The sequence below is a fragment of the Larus michahellis genome, chromosome 2, assembly GCF_964199755.1.
Source record: "Larus michahellis chromosome 2, bLarMic1.1, whole genome shotgun sequence".
Lineage (NCBI taxonomy): Eukaryota > Metazoa > Chordata > Aves > Charadriiformes > Laridae > Larus > Larus michahellis.
In genome coordinates this window covers 6,116,081-6,132,204 of record NC_133897.1, presented here as the reverse complement: position 1 = coordinate 6,132,204, position 16,124 = coordinate 6,116,081, and the positions used below count along the sequence as shown (strand labels likewise).

The window sequence follows — 16,124 nt, the reverse complement described above, 5'->3', positions numbered from 1 at the left end:
ACAACATGTAGCACTCAAAACAATGCTCCTCCTTGCTACTAGCCAATTAATAACTCATGTCTTGCACTGACAGAGGCTTTCTCTGCGTGTGGCCAGTTGCTCTTTCCATCCTCTAATCAAGGGGAGTGATCAATGGCCTCCACGTCAAAATAATAAGGCCCTGATCTTTCCTTTGAAATCCACCTGTTGTTAACATCATGAGGCACAAGCTCAAACCAAACTCATGAGGAGCTGCTGCTTCTTGTCGCCTCTGAGGATTGTACGATAAAGGAGCAAAGTGTGTCCACCACCTGTGAGGGCTGTAATTCAATCGTTTGATTAACTGCTGAAATCAGTAGAGATACGCTGATGTCAAAAAAAACCCAAACAACAAACATCCAAACCAAAAAAAAAAGAAAAAGCCCACATAAGTGAGAACAGAAGCAGACCTGGCATGTTTGCAGCCGACACGATCATATATTTGCTATAAATTGAATGAGTGCCTGCAGTCTTACTAAAGAAAAACACTGAACAGTGAAACTATATAACACAAAATTCCAATTGCAAAACCAGAATACCCAGCAAAGCAGCCCAGTAACTTCTACAGCCACTCCTGTTCCACAGGAAGACGTGTTCAGTCTTGGCCTGTGCAACAAAGCAGGTCTTGAAATCCACCGTGTCGCAAGAGAGCTCCAGAACCGGAACAGTGAGGTACGCGGTCACTGGGACCAGCTGCAAAACAGAGGAAAGGGAAAGGAGAAAACCCACCTTATTTTCATAGGGCTTTAATAACATCTGCTACAGCTGGATCACTCTTACCTCAAGCACTTAGCTGTTCTGTGCTCTTTTGTAATAGAGTCAATTCCCCATTTTACAGGTTTGAGTGAATTAAGTTGTTGCTTGTTTTACTGTTTTGGGATAGGTTTTCAAACCAGACACTGTGGTCTTAATGAAGTAACATGGAATGAACGTTCTGATCTGTTATTAGGGTTTTCTGCGGAGATGCAGACATTACAGCATCTCCTTGTCCCTTAGGACTGTATATGGCCCGCTGTGAGTCATTCGATTTGTGCAGATTGCCCAAGATTATTATTAAAGTGACTGTATCTTAGATATGGTGCTCGGATCTTACACAGATCAGTCCTCAGAAATACCTGGTATGAAAAAAAAATTAAAAAAAGAATGCCTGCAGTGTACTGGAACTGCTGAAGACTTGGGGGCGTTTACAGCTTTCCATCTGGAAGAGATCGGTCTTTAAACGTGTGTGGGCTGTGACCACACCACATGAGTTAGACAGACTCGGGACACTTTCAAGACGTGCTTGGGCACTGCGGGAGGCAAGGCTTGGTGACTCAGTCGCTGGCACATTGGTTGAGACAGTCCTGACCCCGTGTCTCAGAAGGACGTTGAGAGTCACGCTGGGATGGGGCTGCCCTTTGTATCATCCAGGCCTTCACGCTGAGCAAAGAGCTGGGGCACCAGCACCAGGCTGCTGACCCAAAACCTGTCTGTCCATCTGAGAGTCACCTGCAGTCTCAACAGAGCGCCATCTCCTTCTGCAAATCCACGGCCATTCACTTCAACTGGATGACACAATTTACTCTAGAGGTGGCTGTATTGCAAAGACGAGTAAATCATAGAATCACAGAATGGTTCAAGTTGGAAGGAACCTTAAAGATCACCTAGTTCCAACCCCCTGCCCTGGGCAGGGACACCTCCCACTAGACCAGGCTGCTCAAAGCCCCATCCAGCCTGGCCTTGAACACCTCCAGGGATGGGGCAGCCACAGCTTCTGTGGTCAACCTGTTCCAGTGCCTCACCACCCTCACAGTAAAGAATTTCTTCCTAATACCCAATCTAGTTCTACCCTTCTTCAGTTTGAAACTGTTACTCCTCGTCCTATCACTCCACTCCCTGATAAAGAGTCCCTCCCCATCTCTCCTGTAGCCCCCTTTAGGTACTGGAAGGGGCTATAAGGTCTCCCCGGAGCCTTCTCTTCTCCAGGCTGAACAACCCCAATTCTCTCAGCCTGTCCTCATAGCAGAGATGCTCCAGCCCTCTGATCATCTTCGTGGCCTCCTCTGGATCCACTCCAACAGGTCCAATGTCCTTCCTGTGCTGAGGGCTCCAGAGCTGGACACAGCACTTCGGGCTGGGTCTCACCAGAGTGGAGCAGAGGGGCAGAATCACCTCCCTCCACCTGCTGGCCACAAATCCTAAGGCACGTCCATTCTGAGTCAGAGGCGCTGATACGACATGGCGCTGATACGACATAGCCCTTTCTCAGGGCCCAGAGATCTAGTTCTGAGCTTACCTGGGTAGTGCGGTTACTATATTCGATGACCAGATTTTGATTAAACTTCAGCTTTCTCTCTCCGTTCTCAAACTGGAGCACTTGGAATCCAGGAAGCAGCTGGGTATCTGGCAAATGTTGATAGGTAAGTAACTCCAGAGTTGTGTGGAATGACACTTTCACCTGCGGGAAGAGGAATTCGGATGACCTTCACATAAGAAGACACTGTGTGCAGGAAATCCAAAGTAAACACTGCTCAAAGGCCCAGGCACACATTTTCCCACTGGAACCCAAAGGTGTCAAGCCAGCAACCAAATTCCCACTGGAACAAAGCATTATAATTAAAGAAAAAAACACAGCTATTTCCTATGAATCCAGCACACAGAGAGGGAGTGTAAAGGTGAACGGCTGATCTCTGAACCACAGGGGAGAAACAGTCGCTAGCGAGACGAAGGTTCTTAATTCCCGAGGTTACAAATACCATATTCCTAAGGCTGTCTTAAAATGTAAGTCCTCTTTCTTCCCGCACAATTAAGATGTGTGTGTCTCATGTCAAAATGAACACAAAAAATGAGAAGCACACGTCAAAAATGCAAATGTTATTCATTCTTTGCACTCTGGCTAATTCTTGACTCCAGGACTTTGTTTTCTGTAATGTCAATTGCGTACACCCAAACCAAACCAGATTTTCTCTGTTTGCACTGCCTCATCTAATTTAAGGAAATGAGGGACTGCAGGCTGTGGAAATGTTTCAATTTGTCCAGCATATATATGGCTATTGATTTAGGTAAGCTCCAAAAACCCCAGGGTTTTCTGCAGGAATTTGCAACAGGTCAGAGCTGATGAGACAAGCACATCAGGGCCGCTGTAGAAAAATATTTTGTACCCGCAGTATAGCGGGCAAAACAGCAGTAATTAGCATTTGCGAATATACCACTATTTCCCCTGAAATTAGGAGATTTCTATATGGGTTGTGTTTTTCTTGTGGTTCATCTGGTCCACACTAACACACCAATTACTAAACTGTCTATTCTGGCACAGGATTATTATTTTTGAGCCTACCAGCATGTTTTGCTGTGGATAAAGTACAAGTTGCGGTTGCTGTTCGTTTTCCTCCTTCTTGCTGTGGGATGTTTTGGTGTTCTTTTGGGGACCTGTGCTGGACAGACTGAAGGGCGTAGACAGACGGAGCCTGAAGTACAGAGGAACCTTAGTGCAATTGATGAGTTTCAATTTCTGAGTCATTACCGAATCTGTCAAAACCTGGTGGAGAAATGATTCAAAACTCGTTAGTTTTAACTCCCTTGAGAGGTTTGTGCTGGTCTGTCTGGTCATTCACCACCCTGGTCACCACCAGGGATCCGAAGGACTTTACCCCAAAGCAACCCAGTATTTTCTACTTGTGTTATTCAAAATTTCTTGAGTAAAAAAACCAAAATACAAATAATGTAATAAAGTTTACAAGTCTTTGAATGTCAAGGGTCACAGAAACGGACCGCATGGCTTTAAGTGACTCATGCTGCTATCAGACCTTTATGTCCTGAAAATAAGTACTTATTTTTCTACTTACAAACTCCTGTGCAAAGAAAAAAAAAAAGACATATGAAATAGGCATTGTCTGACCTCAGCCTCTCTTATTTCTGGCTAATAAGCAGAACCATAGAATTGTCTAGGTTGAAAGGGACCTTTCAGATCCTCTAGTCCAACCATCAACCTAACTCTGACAAAAACCATCACTAAACCATATCGCTAAGCACTACACCTACCTGTCTTTTAAATACACCCAGGGATGGCGACTTAACTACTTCCCAATGCTTAATAACCCTTTCAGCGTAAAAATTTTTCCTAATATCCAGTCTAAACCTCCCCTGGCGCAACTTGAGGCTATTTCCTCTTGTCCTATTGCCTGTTACTTGGGAGGAGAGACCAACCCCACCTCTCTACAACCTCCTTGTTGTACTTGTAATCCTTTTGTTTTACCTATCTTGTTACGTGCAAGATAGAAAATTGCAACATGAGGCTACTGCTGATAAATATGCATTTTAAAAGCCACATACACACAGTTCTGCATTCTTACAGTAGCACAGCATTACAAAACAGCTGAATACATTGGTGCAGGAAATACTTACTCCTAACAGAGGCTGAGCTGGTATGAGATCACTTGCCATTGAATAAAACACCATTCCTCCGTCATGATCCATGTCTACTTTTAACCTGAGTGTAAAGAATCCGAGCTGGTCAGAGCCCTTCCCTCCAGGCTGATTCATTCTGCACACGCAGCAGCCGTTGGTGCGGTGGTACTTACAGAGCACGCCTTACGAAAGCTTGCAAGTCTATGCGTAACGGTGGGGCTTCATAGCCATGTCTGCGATGCACCTTGTGAGGCACTGTCTTTGCAAGCTGACAACGAAAGAAAAACAGAAGTGATGTATAAAATGATAGCACTAAAACCTGAAACTCTACTTTTAGCCCGAGTGGCTGTTAGCCAAAAAGGGATTCTGCTTGACACCGTATTGCCTGTTTGTAAGACATGACGGCAACGTGCAAGGAACAGCAAAAGCGAAGCAGTAGTTGAACTCTGAATGGCTGCAGTTAATACAGACGCGGGTGTTTCTTCCTCCAGGACTTAGGAACATTAAGGATGTTTTTATTAAATATTCCATTGCCGTTCATTCATTATACTTTGCACCTTTGCAATGATTCATGTCAGAGAATCGCAGAGCGCCTGTGAGCTGCGCTTGCAGTTGTTGAAGAGGAAGTTTCCCAGAGGAGAGATCGGCTGTGCAAATTCACACAGGAAGGTGGATGCAGAGCCAGGAACAGAACTCAGCAGTCCTGAGTCTCAGTCCCATTGTTAACTCTTGTTATCAATAAAACCTGATGTTGTGATAGTGTTTCAAACCCCGGGCTTTTGTCTGGGGTCTGCGGCACCAGACAATGTCAGAAGACAGTGGCATTCCCACCCCAGAATGCTTCCAAGCTAAAAGACAAATGCAACAAACGAACAACCCTCGTTAAGGAAGGATGTACAGGGTAGCAGGAACAGGCCTGTTTATACAGACTGCCCAGGTACACAGCAGCCTGTACATACATCACAGGAAGGGAAACGCTTATTTTCTGGTCATCTTTAGACTTGCTGTGACAGTCACTTTACCTCGTCGTCTAGGCTCATGAAACCCAGCACAAACCCTTCACACTGCACTTCAGGCACGGCCTCTGGCAGGAGGCGTGGGGTGAAGGAGATGCAAACGGAGATGCTGCCACCTCCTGGAACCACCTGCAGTCGAGAGACAACCGTTTAGCAGTGCAGGGACCTGCCTGGGGCTGCACAAGGACCCTCAACGCTCAGCTGCTAAAACCGAGTCGCACAAGGAGCGTGAAATCTCCTGGGGATGGGCTACGCTCAGGCCTGCACTAAAATGACAACACGCGACAACGAAACTGACTTAATATCAGCGTTGCCACACTTTAGCATCAACAGAGTGTGAGCACAGTCACAGACAACTCCCTAAGTACCCAAACAGATGTACCTACCTGTTTGTTTTTAAAAATACCCAGTTCTGGCCACTCTTAATCCACAGCCAACTCAGATGATTATCCCACAACTGACAGCACTCACAGATGCAAAAAACATTTTTTGAAGAGTTGCAAGTGAGAATTAAGAGTATTTTACAGTTCAGTTTACTCTCAGCTTTTTTGTTTTACATGACAGCAGGGAATGTAATCAAATGCACTAGCCAGCTATGGTGGATTTTCCGGGATTTACAGGTTGAATAGATTCTGCTTTCTTTAGGTGTGTTATGCACGTTATGGTTAAATCCTGTTATTGCTGCAGAAACATAGGCAGGTTATGATTAAATCCTGCTATTGCTGCAGAAAAACCTTTGCCACCTCCCTGAAGAGGCAATTCACATCTAGCCGAGGCTGTAAACTCAGGGCCCATGTGGTATGTATTGCGCTCAGCCTAGTGCTGCGCAGACGCAAACTCCCCGATCTCATGTGATCACAGGGTGAGATGTTTGGTCTTGCTGGACCTACGTTCTGTAGAAGCAAAACTAGCTCAGCTCTCCTTGCACCGCGTTCCCCTGCTCAGAGTGGTGAGGAGCATAACAAAGCTCTGCCTAAGGTCCAGCAGGGCCAGAGCAGAGCTCTAGCATGTCCTACAACACTGCAGGGTCTGTGCATTGTGGTCATAGACAGCTTGGTTGCTCAACCATGGAGCTGTGCTACACAACACCTGAGCCAACAGACCCTCCTGGAGTCACAGCAGAAACATGGAGAACATTTCAGCAGAGGAATACCTGACTGGCTCCATAAGCATCAACCCCGTTCCACATGGGCCACGCTCACTGCCGGCTACACGCAGTAGAGGCTGCCTCCACAATGCAGCACTTGTTTCTCTGAGCTATCTCAGCTTCAGACACCCCAGAGCTGACTGGAGGCTTCATGGCTTTGAGATGCCACTTCTGTAATTATTTATGTAATCTTTAGCTCATTCTAACTGGTAACTGAAACCCTTTGGCACAAAACTTGATTTAAGAATCAAAACAGACACACTGATGTTTTGGGCAACCCTGTCGTAGTTAGATCTTTCCAGTGCTGTCTTTGCTTTATCTTATTCCTAAGGAATTGCGACACTGTGGCCCCTTTTTGCACCAGTTACTTTTGAAGTACTGTGGGTTACAACTGTTTATCCAGAAGAGCTCTCTACAGAGCACGCCTTTCCCCGCAGTCTGCTTTCCAACTCCACCACATCTACTTAGCAAACCTACTCTGGTTAAGTAAAATGGTTCCAACTCCACGCTGGATGCCTCCCGCCTAATACCCCACATTTCACTGAGGCAGCCCAAAGTGGGAAGACCGGAGATGCCACTCTAGAGAGCCTAGTACAACTGAACACTTAATTCCAGTCATCAGTTAACTGCTCAAATGTACGTAAGACACTTCCTTTTTTCTGTTGACTTTGCAAACTCTTCTCATAGTCATCTTCAAGATCCCAAAGCCTCCCAGCCAACTGTTTCACTGTTTAGTAGTCTCTACCCAAAACCAAAGCTACCTCCTCCTCCTCTGTCTCCTCTGTCCTGCAGAAAATATGCTAAATCTAAGCACAAAGAAAAGGTAAAAGCTTACAATCTGTCTTGGAGTAATGGAGTAGGGGTTGTCTGCAGGAACCCCTTCATGAGGTCGTATAAGTACAGAGACAATTTTCTGTATTGTAGGTTCTTGACTGATGATTTCCTCCTCTTTGCTGTCGGTGGCTGAAGACTGCAGGGACACAAGGGTGGGGAATGGTTAAAACTGTTACGCAGCAGAGGAGGAATGCAAGTGAAGTGTTCAGGGAACTGCTGCGGTACTCAGGAAATATGGCCAGCTTCAGTTTCTTTCTTTCTGGCACAAAAACTGGACATTTTTTCATGCATAGGTTTGTTCTCCTGAAACTGCTCCTGAACCCCTTGGAAAAAGCGCTATTGGGATAAATACCTCCTAAATGTTAGCTGCAATTTGAACTTCGCAGGTGAGATTCTGCACACATTGACACCACAAAGCACCCGTGAGAAAAGTAGACCCAAACTGAGGAGTTTTAGCTGTCTTAACACTTTAATGTAAAAATGGCATTAGTTTATTAATGACAGTATTTTAAAAAGTATCTGATCAGCTTCTTTAACAACTTTAGGAAAAGCTGAAGAGCTAGTTGCTCATACCTCATTCTGGAAACTGCTTGCTAATCAATAGCCGTCTACCCATACATTGCTTCTTTGACTGTGAGAGGAACTGACATTTCTTTTAACAATCCAGCTCTTAGTTACAAGTTATATCGCGTGTTATTGTTTTCAACCTTTCATGCCAGGAAACCCATCATGTATCTCAGCAGCAGTATAAAAAACAGAGTAACAGCTGACCTCATCCGTGGTTTGCGAAGCTGGATAAATGCTTCCGCAGGGAATGGCAGTTTGATCCAACTTTAACATGATCTCTGACTCTGAATTGCTACCAATTGATGCAGTCTCATTTTCATCCATGGCCTTTGGAGGAAAAGGGTCTCCAAAGAACATCAACAGGTCCACCAGCTTCTTATCGTCTTGCTCTAGGTTGTAGATTTCCCAGTCCAGGCGGATGTCTGAATTGAAAAGGAGAGAGGACAATTATCTGTGGCCACTGAGAAGACTCATAGCTTAGTTGGTACCAGAGAACCAGAATATCAAGTCACAAATTTGTCTCTAGCAACTGAATTCATAATAAAGCACATCTTAAGCTTTCCATGTTTGCTGTAAACTAAAATGATTTAAGAGCATGTGCGCTATGCCCTTATTATAGCTTGTCTGCTCCCTAGGGCCTAAACTTTTATTAACATTAAAGTAAATTACTAGTATTTTTTTTGTTAAGAAGATGTGTTTGGTGGCATTCAGAAAAAAAAAAAAAGTGATTTATCTTTGAAGAGCTTAAAATCTCACTCAAGAGATAAAAAGACTAAACACAGAAGAGCCAGATGATGCCACTAAGTAGCAGGTAGCGTATCTGATTGACTAAGGCTAATGCTGTGAGAGATGCACAAAACGAGGATGGAAAATCCTGAATTCCCATCATTTCAATAAGTGAAAACCCAGACGCATCAGGATAGGATGTGCTGTTTCATAGTAGTAACACGTTGAGTCGATTATATAAATTCTACTACACTCTGGCTGGAGCTTACATGCTTTCCTGTTGCAGAAAGCAAACTAATATTCATGGCAGTAAATCCATAATGATAAAGATTTACTATGCACAAAAAGACCTGACAAATATGTACTCTCGTTCTGCACTAACCAAGTTATAATAACAGTATATAAGAGGGTATCTAAGCTGTCTTCTTTTTACGAAGAACGTCCTCATTAGGAAACAAGAACGTCAGTTAATTAACATGATTAATGGCTTCTATTTTTATTATTATAAGGAATTCAATGCAAGTGTCAATGCTTGCTGTACAAAAGTCAGTCTTACCAAAGGGAGTGGGATTGTTGAGCCGGACCCTCCGAAAGACAGGACACCCTCCAGAGACATGAGTGCCAAACCTGGGGGAGAAAACGCTGCTGTCAGTACGTTCAGAACAGAAGTGGATGTCTGAAATAATTTTCCATTAAAGATTTGTTTAAAAGTGGAAACATATCTGGCTGCACTGGCAGCCAGTTAAGAGTGGCCATCAGGTAAAGCATGGCCTATAGTGTGAAGTACCTGATTATGGGTTGCTCTGTTTGTGGTCCTGTCATCTGCAGGAAGATTGGACAGCCTTTCACAGTCATTTGCATAGGAATTAATTTAGGTTGTAAGTCTCCCACCTATTAAAAATTAATTTTTGCAATTAGAAGCAAGATGAAACTTTAGTTCTCTGGGTTACAAAATTAGGCTTTGAAAACTGATTGAATTTTCAAATATTTTTGTCTGATTTCTTTTGACAGCACCTAATTCATACACTGATGAAAGCTCTTCTCAGCAGGAGAATGCAATACCTCATACATTCACGAGCTTCCCTTCTGCTTGGTAGAGCAGAGTAGCGCACTGGCCAGCTACCAAACAGATTTTATATATCAAAATTGCTGCAATCAGCACATGAAAACCTCCCAGGAGATGAACACGTAACACCAAAATTAAATCCTACGGCTTAAGAGCAAACAGTTGTTCCTTACATGTCGTTGGAGGTAGCAGTATAGCAATACCTGCCCTGATTTTTTTTTTTTTTTTTTTAACAGAAGTCCTAATGAAAATGTATTTTTATCAGAAAGGAATCTAGGAAATATAATTGGTGTAAAATCTGCCATAGCAATACTTTACTTGAAAGCAAAGCTCCACCTACCTTACAGACAAGATCATCCCAGTACTCTCCCCACATGTCGTTGTAAGCTGTTATTTCTATGATTAGCTGCTGGAAGGCTTTCAGAGTTCCTGTGGAAGGTTGTATATGGAAAGCTACTCCCTTCCCATGAGACAGCACTGCTGCTGCAAACTCTGAAGGAGCATAGCAAAGAAGCATTTGATGAATTTTGAGGAAATGGAACAAAGTTAGTCTTTCAAAGAATATCTAGGACCATATTTTTAGCTGGTGTTAATCAGCCTAACCTCAAAAATCAGCCTCCACAAAAACCTGGGATCATTTATACCACTTTATCCAATTTCCCTTCTGCAGTGGGTCTTAATCTGTTTTTTTTGAGAGTTAGTTCTTGCAGAGATTATTTCATAGAGGGGCTCCCTTCCAACAATCTGATCCAGGACTCTTTGGGATATGCAAGGCACTAAGTGGCTACATGAAAACACACCCTCAATTTGACAAAAATAAGCTGGAATTTGTGCTAACTGGTTGTCTTCCTATTAACAGCTGCCTGTTTACCTCTGTGCACTCTTCAACACAAAGAATGAATTACAAAGAGCAAAGCCTTTCCACATTCTGAGTCATTCGCTTTCTAAATCAATAAGGTTGCATGGAATCTGTCAGAACAGCATTTTTCCAGTCTTAAGTACTAATTCAACAGCTGAAAAGCTCTGTCTTTGTAACACATACCAAACACTATGGCAAGGTATCAGTATGTCCAAGTTTTATTTTGGATACAGAAGACACATCTATGCTTTACAGCATTTCACTCTCATTTCCTCCCTCCCTGGGTCTCATGGGGCTTTGAATATTATTATTTTTCAGTACAATGCATCAGAAATGATGGATGGGCTGTGCTGCAGCTTTCCACAGTGGGGAGGGTATCTAAAAGGGTTTGAGGGAGAAAAGCCTGCTGCAATGGTGTTGGAAGACTGTGTAGGGAGGAAATGGCCAAATGTTATGCGTGTCATCCATGCTTTGTGCTAGGAGTGATCCTGGGAGTGAACTATCACCAGAACCACCCATCTTTATTTCAGGCTGTTGGTTTTGAGAAAGAGAGAAGAGGAAAGAGAACGAGAACAAGAAAGAAAGGGAGGGGGAGAGAGAAAGAAGTGGTGGAAGAGAGAGAAAAAAGAAATGAGGGGGAAGAGAGAGATTGATCTAATGCCTATGCAACGTGGACTTTCAAACTCAAGAATGAACTGAGGAAATAAGTCATTTCACAATGTAGACTTAGCCAGATACTCCAAGAATGAAATGATGTGCCTGAATGGAACATTTAATGTTGAATACGGTAGTCAGTTGTCTTTTGCCTTCTCTCCACTGTGGGGATTAACAGCTATTCTCATACCTGACAGTGCTCTTCTGGCTGCGTGTTTTGTGACGGGCCCTCTTGTTTTCACCAGGTGGCTTGAGGAGCTTGAAAAAAATAAAAAAAATTGCAACGAAGTTTCTGTGAAATGAGCAGGACTCTGCTAAAGTAAGAGCTCTACCTGACTCCTAAATTACTAGCCATTACTAGCCATAGTAGCCCATAAAGAAGGACTGCCTAAAAAGCATTTTTTGAAAGTAACATGCTTAGGAATCAATCAACTTGAGAGGTGCAAGACTCTGTGTACAATCTGACATAACAGAGTCTTGGTCAGCGTAAACCAGCTTATGTCCATTGGCAGCAATAGTGTTTTGACACTTACATAAGCTAAATCTTCTGTCCTTGCATTGCAAGCTACCCATTTCTGCAGGAAGCCTCACCAGCAAGTTTCATTCATAGAACCGTAAAAGGGGTTGGGGTGGAAGGTACCTTGAAGATCATCTAGTTCCAGCCCCGTTGCCCTGGGCAGGGACACCTTCCACTAGACCAGGCTGCTCAAAGCCCCATCCAGCCTGGCCTTGAACGCCTCCAGGGATGGGGTGCCCACAGCTTCTCTGGGGTGTCTCACCACCCTCAGAGTACAGAATTTCTTCCTAATATCTAATCTAAATCTACCATCTTTTGGTTTAAAACCATTACCTCTCCTTCTATTGCTACACTCCTTCATAAGAAGTCCCTCCCCGTCTCTCCTGTAGGCCCCCTTTAGGTACTAGAAGGGGCTGTAAGGGCACTGGAAGGTCTCCCCGGGGCCTTCTCTTCTCCAGGCTGAACAATCCCAACTCTCTCAGCCTGTCTTTATAGGGGAGGTGCTCCAGCCCTCTGAGGTTGCCCCTCTTCATTACCACAGTCAGAGGTAAAAACCTCTTAAAAAACCAACCCACCAGAGCACTGCAGAAAGCGTATCTCGTGCCAGAGGCAATAGCACTCTGTCTTGATTTCAGATTTAATCCAGACCTAAATTAGTATTTGAGTCATTATGCAGAAAAGCAAGACTTACGGGCACATTCTTTGTTCTGGAGTAAGTGAATAGCCAGTAAAATACTCAGCTTCTAGTTTGAATGGAGCACTGATTCCAGAGTGATTGGTAAGAATTAGCTGATGCTTTACGATGTCTTTGAATCCAACTTCAGATCCAAAGTCCAAAAGAAGATCACACAGGCTTTGTAACATTTGTCTTTCATCACTGCCAGAAAAAGTTACATTAGTATTAAAACATCAGTTTCATTTTCTTATGCCACAGATAATTTCAGTAGATTTTTCAAATGTGCAATATGCAATGTGGTTGTGACGACCAGTGTAAGACAACTACGCAGCCTATTATTTTTGCCATCAGCATTTACTGCTTTTCATTTATTTTACTCCTATCCACTTAAGGATTTATTTCGGGTAGAATTTTTATCATGTATACATGCCAACCTACCAAATTAAAGCCATTTTTACTTATAAAAATATATAAAGACAATTATATTCCAAAAGAGAATAATCATCCTCAGAATTATCAGAAAAATAAAATAAATATCAGTGAGAAACACCAAGTCAAAGAGAAGTATATTCATCTTTCTTTAATATCATGTCTCACAGAGCAACAACAAAACTTAATGATCAAAAACTACAGGATCTTGGGTACAATTCTGTAATTCTAAATTCACATCTAAGAGTTGAATTTACAAATTTTTGTAATTCCAGAAAATAGTTGTCACTCACAAACATGTGAGGGACTGAAGAGGTCCCACACTTTGGTTACCAGGGAGAAAGGTTATTTTTCATGCTGTCTATACACACGAAGTGTCAAGGCTACTGGCAGGTTACAAGTGCCGGGAACGGAAGGGAGAACAGACATAACATGTGAACATGAGTTCCACTAATGCTCAGTTAACTTCACATCAACTTATTATTGATGAATTAATGAACTCAGTTGTTAATTTATTTAGTTTCAGCTAAACAATGGTGGGAGTGGAGTAGCGCTCTTCTCCAGTCTTCTCTTGGGCGTATGAAGGTGCTGAATTTGGATAGGGCGTAAAACCCAGTACCTTTTCTTCACATGGGCACCTTCAGTGAATCATCCTGGCACATTTTACTGTCCTGCTGCCTACAGCAGCAGGAAGAGTGAAGTTTATGTGGATAAGTGGTTTTTTTCCCCTCGCTATTGTATTTTTGCTTTGTGAAGAAGTGATTTTTGTCCAGTTCAGGGGTAAACCCTTGATTTACCTGGCAACTCCACTGTCACAAGGTACTGAGTAGGTGACATGCAGTCCTTTCACTTCTCCAGAAATGCTCAGAAAGAGGGGTTCAATCTTGTCTTCTATGCTACAGCAAAGGGCAAGGTCTTTCAGCTCACCCTGAAAGGAGAAGAGTCAAGTTTTCTTGTGAACAAAGCAAACATCAGAGAGGAAAGGCAGCTTCACTACGAAATTTACTTAGAAAACACGTATAAACTTCACTGGAATAAAACCAGAACTACAACAGAATCGTGAAAAGTTTTACTGAATTATTTTAAGTGCATTTTCTGCCACCATCAGATTTGCTTAGAAGGCAGTACCAAGGTAAAAATTTATGTCTGTTTCGTGTCTTTGTACCCACATCAGTCTATAAGCCTAAGACTGCTCCATTAGTGATTTTTGACACAATTCCTACACTGCAAGTGTTGAAGCTCTAAGCATTAATCACTTCTAGTCATGTTTAAATAATCTTCCAAAACTAAAGTTTTATTTCTACCTGCGTTTAAAGCAGGACTTGTAGGATGAATCATGTGGCCCACTTACACCAGTATTCTGGCTAATTCAACACTACTATTCTTTTTTGCCTTATCAATACATGAATCTGTGCATCCTGCATAAAATAACAGACTGGGATTCAGCTCCAGACTTCCAAATGTAACACCTGTCTAAATGTGAGCCCTTGAGTTCATCTATAAAGGTGAACTCCAAATATGAGCTCTAGATCCCCACTGATTCATTAATGGTACTTGGGCATTTAGCTCACCTACAATCTGGACAACCTTTCTTGCAGGTGGCTCACATGGCATTCAGTTCCCCAGCCATATGCAAAAGTGCCCTTTCAGATGCCCAGTGTGTCCTGTTAAGCTTCCAGTTTTCCATGAAGAAAGCTCAAGTTTACTGGGATCCTGTGCCACGTATGCCAGACATACATGGGTATCTGAGATCTTCTAGGGCATCTCTGATAGTACTGAACACCTACTTTTAAGCAAATAAATGAAACTTCGGTCTCCAGTGACTGTAATGGGAACTAATACACCACCCCTATAGGAAGCTCCTTTATTTAGTTGCATTAAATCATCTATTTGAATGCCTCTATAAAGTCTACGGCTGAATTCCTGAAGTTTGTTAACTCTGCAGTCTACGCTCTATTTTGCGGGCCTTCAGTCCCATCAGCCCCTTTTAAGTTTTCAAATATCAAAATGTCATGAGCCCAGTGCGTTCAGAAAACCAAATGTGTACTACATATGCCAGTCTGCTACATTTCATTTGGGATAATCCAAAGTGAGCATCGTTATGCCTAAGAAAAGTGATAGGCATTAAGAGTAATTGAATAGGCATTCAAGAAAGAATGAAAAGAACAGTTGGGAAAGAAAGCGGCAGGGTAGAAAATTGCCACCATGCGGACTGATCTAATTCTTGCCTTCAACCACGGTTACCTCTAAAGCAAAGCAATCCAGGGAGATTGTATGAGAAAAAAAGGGCATTATATTTTGTGTATAGAAATCCTTCCTTTTGCCAAATGGAGGTGAGATGAGAATGCCAGTGTTGCTGTTTTGGTAAAATTGCATCAATTTTTAAACTTACCACGACGTTAGCTGACAGCTCTATGCAGAATTCTTTTTCTTCATTTGGGCCTAAGGTGCCACTGGCTGGGGAGACAGCGACGGAGCAGAAAGCTGCCTGACTTCCAATGAGCTGCCAAACAGAAAGGACAGACATTCAGTTAACTCTCTTAATTCATTAACACCAATTCTTTCAGATTTTCTCTTCAGATCAAAGAGGACCATAAACACAGAGTTATTCTAAAGTTTAGCACACTTCCCCCATGGCTGAGAAGATCCTTGTGTTACTTTTATTCCAAATGACTTCAGGTGCCAAACCAAGGCATCTGGGCTGGCAGCAGAGTCACTGTTGTCCCTTTCACAGTCACAAGGCTTTCCAGGCTTAAGTCAACCTATCTGATATTGGAGCAGGATCCTACAGGTGCCATATCTCTCTCCACTGACTGCAGAGGTGGCCTACGTGACAATCCTCTTGTTGGCACGTTCCCTAATTGACTAAATGCACATGGCATGAATCCAGGGGTTCAACTCAGTTGCTCACATAGGAACATCAGGTGCCACGTAAATGCTATGGATATCCTTCCTAGGCTCCAGCTGTTCCAAAACGCTTTCCCATAGGTCCAATATCATCTGCACACTCAGGTAGGATGTCTTGGGCACCGAAGGACATCTCAGATGGCACTGAATGCTTTTATGTAGGCAAGCGAGCTGAACCCTGGATGTCAGAGTAGATCTAAATGACCAAAGCACTGACAGTAGGATTCAGCTTACGGGCTAATTAACCTAATTGTATGCATAGTGGGTGTCAACACTACCATTGTAGCCAACAGACATCCAGTTAGTATGTGCTAGAGAGCAT

At 43.1% G+C, this 16,124-nt stretch overlaps 1 protein-coding gene across 1 annotated transcript in view; it reads right to left on the bottom strand.

Annotated features, from left to right (window-relative positions):
- Positions 1–16,124, bottom strand: part of DLEC1 (DLEC1 cilia and flagella associated protein) — a 40,616-nt gene that overhangs the window by 2,869 nt on the left and 21,623 nt on the right. The window contains exons 22-36 of the mRNA XM_074574015.1: positions 15,288–15,398; positions 13,693–13,823; positions 12,482–12,667; positions 11,464–11,531; positions 10,101–10,252; positions 9,482–9,585; positions 9,251–9,321; positions 8,173–8,390; positions 7,403–7,537; positions 5,427–5,549; positions 4,578–4,672; positions 4,402–4,486; positions 3,335–3,535; positions 2,294–2,455; positions 558–711 (exon numbers count right to left, since the gene is read on the bottom strand). Coding sequence (XP_074430116.1) covers positions 558–711; positions 2,294–2,455; positions 3,335–3,535; positions 4,402–4,486; positions 4,578–4,672; positions 5,427–5,549; positions 7,403–7,537; positions 8,173–8,390; positions 9,251–9,321; positions 9,482–9,585; positions 10,101–10,252; positions 11,464–11,531; positions 12,482–12,667; positions 13,693–13,823; positions 15,288–15,398 — 1,996 coding nt within the window. The remainder of the gene's footprint in view (positions 1–557; positions 712–2,293; positions 2,456–3,334; positions 3,536–4,401; positions 4,487–4,577; positions 4,673–5,426; positions 5,550–7,402; positions 7,538–8,172; positions 8,391–9,250; positions 9,322–9,481; positions 9,586–10,100; positions 10,253–11,463; positions 11,532–12,481; positions 12,668–13,692; positions 13,824–15,287; positions 15,399–16,124) is intronic.